This window comes from Vitis riparia, chromosome 14 (genome assembly GCF_004353265.1).
Source record: "Vitis riparia cultivar Riparia Gloire de Montpellier isolate 1030 chromosome 14, EGFV_Vit.rip_1.0, whole genome shotgun sequence".
Taxonomy (NCBI): Eukaryota; Viridiplantae; Streptophyta; class Magnoliopsida; order Vitales; family Vitaceae; genus Vitis; species Vitis riparia.
The window spans coordinates 4,094,879-4,103,390 of record NC_048444.1 but is presented as its reverse complement, the minus strand read 5'-3'; the positions used below and the strand labels follow the sequence as shown (position 1 = coordinate 4,103,390).

At 35.2% G+C, this 8,512-nt stretch overlaps 2 protein-coding genes across 2 annotated transcripts; one reads left to right on the top strand and one right to left on the bottom strand.

Moving 5' to 3' along the window:
- The first annotated feature begins 80 nt into the window (after positions 1-80).
- LOC117929554 (50S ribosomal protein L13) lies at positions 81-3,970 on the top strand. The gene is made up of 5 exons (XM_034849865.1): positions 81-245; positions 1,088-1,159; positions 1,412-1,578; positions 1,829-1,940; positions 3,065-3,970. The coding sequence occupies exons 1-5, from the start codon at positions 213-215 to the stop codon at positions 3,284-3,286; spliced, it is 606 nt and encodes a 201-aa protein (XP_034705756.1). The 5' UTR covers positions 81-212; the 3' UTR covers positions 3,287-3,970.
- Positions 3,971-4,944: 974 nt separating this feature from the next.
- Positions 4,945-7,695, bottom strand: LOC117929453 (phosducin-like protein 3). Its single transcript, XM_034849730.1, has 4 exons — positions 7,414-7,695; positions 6,796-6,939; positions 6,276-6,481; positions 4,945-5,524 (listed from the first exon to the last, which is right to left on the bottom strand). The coding sequence occupies exons 1-4, from the start codon at positions 7,659-7,661 to the stop codon at positions 5,364-5,366; spliced, it is 759 nt and encodes a 252-aa protein (XP_034705621.1). The 5' UTR covers positions 7,662-7,695; the 3' UTR covers positions 4,945-5,363.
- Positions 7,696-8,512: the final 817 nt, after the last annotated feature.

The window sequence follows — 8,512 nt, the reverse complement described above, 5'->3', positions numbered from 1 at the left end:
ACAATAATAAAATACCCATAATTTTCATAGCTTTACTAAAAAGGGCATAATTGTCAATTCAAAGTCTTCTGCTTACAAGGTGTGTTTAGGGTTTACAGCCTTACAGGTAGACGACGATCCGCCCCGACTCCAAATTTCAATCTTCATATGGTGTTTGGTTTGGGTTACTGGTGAGCCTTCTCCGTACTGCGAAGTCCTGATAAAAGGGGATAATGGCGACGAGTTCTTTTAACGGCAACATGAAGGCAATGATTTCTTCTTTCACTGTGTTTGCTCTTTCATTTTCATTACTTTTTTTTTTTCTTTTGGTTCATTAAAAATGCAAGTTTAACCCTCTGTTTGCTTTCCGAGAAAACGGAGGTAAAGAAAAGATATCTTTGAATTTGTCTTGGCTTGGAAACGCGGAAAGGTGAGTTAAACCCAGCCAAATGAATGGGACGAGTCCTAAATAGTACCGAATCTGTGATTAAAATTTTATTATCTTCTTTTTTTTTACAATTTTGAAAGATCAAACCGGGCTTTGTGATATCTGAAATAGAAAATGGACTGACAGTGTGGCACGCCAGATGTTTGTAGAATTTACAGTGAGGTCTTTTCGATGTTTGCCTTTTTGCATTGTGGGCGTAGGCTTAGTTACTTGCAAGAACGCTTGCGATTATATAAATGTCAATTCTGGTGTTGAATAACTCTAATTCTATTACAATTGAAATGACCCCTTATTCAGCTGATGATCAGGTATACTTGTTTCTGTGCTTAACTGGGTGGCTTTTGTGTGTTCAGCATTAAGCAAAGACCCATTTGTAAATTTTGTAATAAATTCTTCATTTTCCTGCTTTTAACTTCTTTTTTTTCATGTCTTCAAGTATAGCTGGATAAATGGAATGCATTAGTTTGTACAATGCTTCGTTTTAACATATGTTCTTCTCAAACGTCTTTACTCTCTTATGATGTTGCTGTTGCCTACCAATTATAGCCTTTCTTCCAGGAGGGTTATTTGGAGATCATGAAAAAATTCTAAAGTTTTATTTGCCTAATTTGATTTAGATGCTCTGTCAGTAATAGAATGCACCCTTAAATCTTCATGCAGAAAGCACTTGCTGGTCTGAGACGAATCAATTTGGAAGGCTTGCGATGGCGAGTATTTGATGCCAAAGGCCAGGTTGGATAGAAGTTTAATATGATAAAATGGTTATTATAGTTTTTAGAAACCCAATAATATAATGCTGGCCTTTCTACTCCCTTTTGGGATAAGAATGCCAGGATGATTTAGTGAATTGATGGGAAACATGTCTAGGAAATGGAAGTATGTGTTAAAGTTGCCTTGGCAAGATTGCAGATGTTTTCTAACACCCTGTGATTTAGTTGAAGTCATGAAGTTTGTGAATAAAGAAGAACCTACTTTTTCCTATAGGTTCTTGGGAGGTTAGCATCTCAAATTTCTACTGTGATTCAAGGCAAGGATAAGCCAACATACGCACCAAATCGTGAAGATGGGGATATGTGCATCGTTCTTAATGCAAAGGATATCTCTGTCACAGGAAGGAAACTTACTAATAAGTTTTATCGTTGGCATACCGGGTAAGCACCCTTGTGCTTGGTTTTAGTTGGTTTTAGTCATGAACAGAATGTTGGACAACCACATGAAAATAAAGGGGGCTATGTTTGGTTTCCACAGAAGTTTAAGTGTTGTGCACCAGTTTGTAGTTAAAATTACATATCAAATTTTTTAGAATGCCATAAAAGTGGAAGGATCTTGTAGGTTCTGAATCTCCCAACTTTGTTCTTTTCTGGTTTTCCTATTGAAATTTGATCTATGTTTGATGTACAGGTATATAGGTCACTTGAAAGAAAGGAGTTTAAAGGATCAGTTAGCAAAGGATCCTACAGAAGTCATACGCAAAGCAGTCTTGCGCATGCTTCCAAGAAACAAATTGCGTGATGTAAGTGATTTTTACGCCTTTTTTGTTATATTTAAAGGTGCCTACAACACTCCTAATTTTTATCATGAGTGGCTAAATGTATTAATGGGAAAGGAGAGTACAAGAAGAAGAGAAGAGAAAGAGGTAACTAAATAAATATATAAAAATCACAGACTTTGTAAAATCCACTATATCTGGGAGAAACATTATCCTACGAACCTGAGATACATAAATAAGGAGATGTGGTATTGCCAATGAGATGTTCCAAATGAAATTTGCTACTTAGGCCCTGTTTGATTTAGCAGACCCAGGTACCATAGAAGGATAAATCAGCCACTTGTTTTATGAGTGTAGTTTGACCTGTCTTGTTTCACAAGTAGCCACTCCATCCACCATCCATATGCGCAGTGTGCAGCCCTAAAATGTTGGTGTGGAGTGGATGTAGCCACTTTCTTCCTGTGGAATTAAGCAAGAGGAGACTATCTTGAAATTTCCTGAAGTTGAAATCAACTGGCTATGAAAAATGAAATCTTGATCATGACTTGAACTTTTTCAGATGATCTCCTAGCATGCTGTTTTTGCTCTTGTTCCAAACAAACCAAATGACACTTATCATGGTAGCCCTACTTTGTGAAGAGTCTCTGGACCCTCCAAAAATCTTAGAAATATGCAGTGAAGTGGGATATTTCCATAGGAAAAACCCAACTAAATTCCTGAAAAATTGACCAGAATTGTGGGCTTACTCAAAAGGGTATCATCTAGTCTTGGATTGATTAGCGCATTAAGATGTTTCCCCAAGGATATCGTGTTTGTGCAACAGCCTTGGTATATAAATCTGTGGGAAGGAGATTGTATTAACTATAAATGTTGATATTTTCATGGATTAAGTGTTACATGTAGGTTGGGACCAGGAGGAAAGGGGAACTTGGTATTTACTAATAAATTGTATGTGAGTAGCTATTTTGAGTCTGAATATGCATGCAGTGCTTGCCTTCTTTATTTTGAAACAATATGATAAGATTTTGATTGGGGTGTTCCATTTCTTTTTTAGTCATTATATGAATGATGTCTTGTTAACTTTGTTTACATGATTCAATGTGTTTGCTTGTTGGTTTACATTACAATGCCACTTTATGTTTGTACAGGATAGAGATCGAAAACTAAGGATATTTGCTGATGATGAGCACCCTTTCAATGACAGGCCTCTTGAACCTTATGTGATGCCGCCTCGGCAAGTACGAGAAATGCGGCCCCGTGCAAGACGAGCCACAATTCGGGCTCAGAAGAAGGCTGAACAGCAACAGCAGGGAGCTACTGATACAAGAAAAAAGAGAAAGAAGGAAGTTGAGCCGGAAGTGAGTGTATGAGGAGTGCAAGTCATCTCTGATTTGACATATAAATCAAGCTTGATGCAGGCATAGCATTCTTACATGCTGAATGCTTGGACTTTCCATGGTCATCAGGGAAATGGTACTGATTTGTTGTAGTTCCCTCCATTAGAATCTCTTAAGTCATTATCATAACGGGGCCTTTCGTTTCCAGAAAAGGCTTTTGCTTGGGCTGAATTCAGTTTTTAAAACTTGTTTTGGTTGGCTATACAGTTTATTTCAAACACAGGAGGAAAACTTAGTTTAACAGGAGCTGTATGTTCAAAATGGTAAGAGGAGGTGATCTTGTATCTAGAAATCATGAGCCCTTGACTTCATAGCCTCCATCCATGTTCACTCCTCTGGTTTGGGGGGCTGCTAAAAAGATCCTGGTAACATTTTATCTCTTAGATTGCAGCAGTGAAGGAAGATCAAACTCGAACAACTTCATCAAAAGATCCAAAACTTAATAATGTGGATGAACACTGATAATAAAATCTACAGCTTCTGATTTTATCCACCATCCGGCTTCTTTTGATATAGGAGGAAAATATTCTCTTCCATCACAGGCTTTTCTGTACACCTTGCGATCTTATCAGTTGTTGATTTTTGTGTCATTATTGTATTGAATCTGATATATCATACATTTCAAGGGTCCTGTCGATTGTTCTTGATTTTAAGCTACTTGAGAGTTAAATTAATTTGAGATACCATATGTTGAATGTATTAGGGTATGATAAAGGTGAACGTTCAAATATACTCTTGATGGATGTAAAAGCGTGCACACAGGGCACTGTCCTGTGGGATGTTTAAATCTTGACTTTGCAGGATGCTTAAATACCGACTCTTCCATTTGACTTTAAAGTAATATTCATCTACGGTTTTCACATATTAAGTCTAACATTATAGGCTAAGAATCATGCATGTGATCTCATAAGCATAGTTTCCTCAAACAATTTAACTCTTAAGATCTTTGACTATCTCCTGAAAGGTTTTTTAAGTATGAAGATGTAGTCCATCAAACCAGTTGCCTCAGCATGATACTGAGGTGATCCATAAAGAGCTCGAGCTTGAGGTGTTAAATTACAAAAAGAAGAGTATAGGAGCTGATCAAAATACGACCCCTGAAAGTTGATGCCTCAGATATGATAAAACTATGTACCCTTTCTTTAAAAAAAATGTTGGTATGAATATTGTTTGGACAACCTACGGTTTGATATGGGTAGATGGCGGGGCATAACATTGAGTACTGACAAATTAGTTCTGCAGATTCAGGTATCCGTTGTGATTTCATGGGCACCTGGCCTCGTTGCAAAGCTTAGATAATCATCAAGAAAAAATCGAAGCCTGCCAAAATTTGATCACATGGACATTGGCTTCACTGCTAATAATTCCAACGACATGTCCTCGTTCGTATCATTGCTAAAAAAATTCTAAGAAATACAGCACACAAAGCATAGCTCTAAAGGTGTACAAATAAACATATGTTGAAATCTGTCTAGTTGAGCTATTTTACCTAGTTTTATATTTCAACATCAAAGGTTAAATGGGATCTCAGAATCATATTATACAAGGATCAGTATTTATTATCTAACAAAAGCCCCGTAAGATGGACAACTGAAGGTTTAGAACTAACACATTAGATCACAGAGTTACTGAACCACAAGTGAACAAGATCATATATCTCAGAAGGGAATTACTAAAATCAAACAGCACCAAAATTATACAAGGATCAGTATTAGAATATCATCTAGCAACAGCCCTACTACTTGGTACCACTTGGACGATAGAACGTTTAGAACTCACACGTTAGATAACGAGTCATTTAACCACAAATGAACCAGATGACTGATCTTGAAAGGAAATTACTAAAATCAAGCAGCACCAAAATTCTTCTAATCAAGTTAATGTGGGGTTCACCAACAATGTCACACATCAGCATTATACATCTTAGTTTAACAGATGATGATCAACCAGAACAAATCTAGCCATTGCAGAACCAAACTCACAAAGCAAAGTAGGGCACTTTCCCATCTCTGAGAAGCATAACAGAAATTTGGGTATTTTATATAGGATTCTAATCACTTGAAGATCCATCATCATCATCTTCATGCTCTGTCACAACCTTCTCTATGAACCTTTTCCGGACTCCTTCGATAACATCTTCTCTTGATGGACCACTTCCACTTTGGCCATCATTAAGTACGGGATCTGACTGGCATAGAACTAATGCAACACCTAATATTTTGAAACAAAACAGAAAACAGAACAGTGAGATATGTAAGAGAAACAAGAAAGAAATTTAACAAATAAAGACGGACCAAAGAGCAGACCTATCACCCATTTTCTTTTTGTGAAAAGGGAAAGGTGGAAGTCAGGAAGGAATAATAATCAGACCTTAAAATTGGGATTACTATTTGTTTATTTATTTATTTATTTTTGTATTTTTGTTAAAGGAGAAAGGTTAACCAGAACTGATGATTGGCAGCAAGTTGGACTTATACAAAACTACTCAATAGTAATCAATAATTATGAAATCAGTGCATGGCTGGTCAAATACCCATTGGGAGACCAAAGCAGTGTCCAAGAAGTCATGGACAATGTATTCACCACAAACATCCTCCCTACCAGACAGGTGAAATTGGTAAGGAGCTTGGATTTACAGATTGTCCAATTAAAAGACGATCTGAAAAGAATGCTTGCAGAATACATATTATTAAAAAATATGCAATCAGCACTGCAGACGGCCTGAAAATCCACCTACAATATTGGCCAGAATGCAAATTAAATAATGCATTTTGGTAACTGCTGAATTTTATTGCTTAAGTTAAGTCAACCTTATGGTTGTGCTCTTGTGTAGGTCTGATGAAATGATTGTGTACATATATTCAAAAAAAAAAACTCATGATATGAACTCAGATGGTCTTGCCAACCATACGATAAAAGAATGACAAGAGAAGACGTCAGTGCGAAGAAATATATAAGATACCTTCAGGTGTGCACCTCCGACCAAAGTTATGCAAGCCTGCATAATTTGCTTTAACTGCACCATTATTGTACACCAATAGAGTGGGAAGATTACGATCAGGGTAATTAGGAATACAGTCAGTAGATATTATTTTAACAAATTTTGTTGCTGGGTATCTGGTTGCTAGTTCTTCTAGGCATCGCATAAGCAGCCCACATTCTGGGATTCTGTAAAAAAATTACAACAATTACAGCATAGATAAGGCATGTTGATACATAGCAATAACCAAACTGAAGTACACATCCCCGAATGTAGAACACTTAAGAAACATTTCAAGTATCAATTTGATAGCTGATAAAATGTAGGAAGATGAATAAATTCTTAAATGCTCAAACATCTGCAATACCACAAAAACAAAAGCCTCTACTTGGTGGCACCTAGAAACAGTATTGGGCTTAGATAAGATGCCTCCATTTTCACAGCAACCCAACAGATGAGAGTAAAGACAATGTTGATATGCATCAAAATTTCCATACATTACCCTTCTTTATAAAGAATTACGACAACCCAAACATCAGAAGGAGCTTGTGAAACCTCCCTTACGAAATCCGATCCTGATATTGGCATCACTGATCCAAACCTTGAAATCTTAACCGCCTCTCTCATCTCTGCCAACCTCTTCTTCCTACAAACACACGCCATTCAGAATGAGAATGGATGCTCCCTATTTTTGCCAAGAAAATTCATGACAAATCAATTTTAAGTTAGCTCAAATTCAACTGCCCTAGTGCCTAATAAATTGAAAACATTCAACCCAACTGAGCCAAACAATTTCTGATCACCCAGAAAAGTGTGAAAATAGAAAGCAAAATTGTAGCTTTGAGCAGTAGATTTCTCATTATTTTTCATCCCCAGGACAAACACATCAAATATTCCAATTAGTTGATGCGAAAACTGAAGTGAATTTCTCCATTCTTAGGAGACGAAAACAGCCCAAAACATAAAATTTCAGATATTCTGCACTTTCCCCCAGTGATCACATCAATCGAAGAATGAATTTTTACTTTTTTTTCAGGACTCACAAACAACAAGAAAGAAAAATAAATAAATAAAGGGCATCAATTTTGTTTAATAGAAAGGGTTTGAGAAAGAAAAAAACCTATATTCTTCGAGGAAGCGATGGTCATCGAGATCCGGATCGTCTTCGAGATCTTCGAGCTCTTCTTCGGTTTTCTGATCGATCCAGGACTTGTCTTTGGGTTTGGAGTGGTCATCAGGGGCAGGAGTGAAGGGAGGGGGCTTGAAAGGAGGGTCCTTGGGAGGTAGGTTTCCAAGCTTTCTCTGTATGTCGTCCCACTGCGTCGAAGCTCCTTCCAGATCCTTGTAGACGAAGTGATAATCCGCCATTGTTTCTTTTCTCTCCAAGGACTGAAACCCAGAATTACAATTTATAGGATGACACATTTACAATTACTAACAATTCTTGTACTAAAATGTAAAATGATAATTATGCATGAATTACCCCAAAATGTGTCATTGTGTTAATAGGTTATTATACATTGTAAAACATTGTTATAATAAAAATAATAATTTTATTATATTATTAATGAAAAATATTGAAAATCACATCTTGTTTCGGAATTGTTTTTTATCCTAAAAAAAAAAAAAAAAAAAAAACATATTTAATAATAAAAAACTGTTTTCTATTTTCTATTCTTAAAAATGTAAAACATTTTTTACTTATTTTCATTTATCTTCTGATAATTGTTTTAAGCAATAATTATATAAACATGTAAAATTATTAAAAATATATATATATATTAAATATAAAATTTAATTTAAATATATATTTAAAATGTTAAAATTTGATTAAAAATATTTTAGTTTTTCAAATGGATTTTTATTTTATAAAAATTAAAGAATGATTTTCAAAAATTATTCTCCAAAACTATTTTTTATATTTGTTTTCAAAAAGAATTACCCACACCATACCTCTTTTTAAATTTTTTTTTATCAGGATATATGTTCTATTTCCTTTCTCAATCTCCTCTTATATTAAACCATCAATTTAACCTAAAATTTTTAACTGTTGAGTTTGAGACAAAAGTAATATTTAAAAAAAAAAAAATTAAATCTAGATATCTTCTAAAATATTCACCAAATAATCTAGATATTTTTTTTTTCTTGTTAAAATCATGGTCCATTTTCTTTTTTCTTTTTTCCAATTTCCTTTCTTAATCTGCTTCTTAAATTTTCAA

Excerpts from the sequence above, each read along its gene's own strand:
- LOC117929554 (XM_034849865.1), top strand. The coding sequence starts at position 213 with ATGGCGACGAGTTCTTTTAACGGCAACATGAAG. Across the intron at positions 1,160-1,411 it reads TATTTGATGCCAAAGGCCAG|GTTCTTGGGAGGTTAGCATC; the intron begins GTTGGATAGAAG and ends TTTTTCCTATAG. Across the intron at positions 1,941-3,064 it reads CAAGAAACAAATTGCGTGAT|GATAGAGATCGAAAACTAAG; the intron begins GTAAGTGATTTT and ends ATGTTTGTACAG.
- LOC117929453 (XM_034849730.1), bottom strand. The coding sequence starts at position 7,661 with ATGGCGGATTATCACTTCGTCTACAAGGATCTGGAAGGAGCTTCGACG. Across the intron at positions 6,940-7,413 it reads CGCTTCCTCGAAGAATATAG|GAAGAAGAGGTTGGCAGAGA; the intron begins GTTTTTTTCTTT and ends GTGTGTTTGTAG. Across the intron at positions 6,482-6,795 it reads GTAATTCTTTATAAAGAAGG|AATCCCAGAATGTGGGCTGC; the intron begins GTAATGTATGGA and ends ATTTTTTTACAG.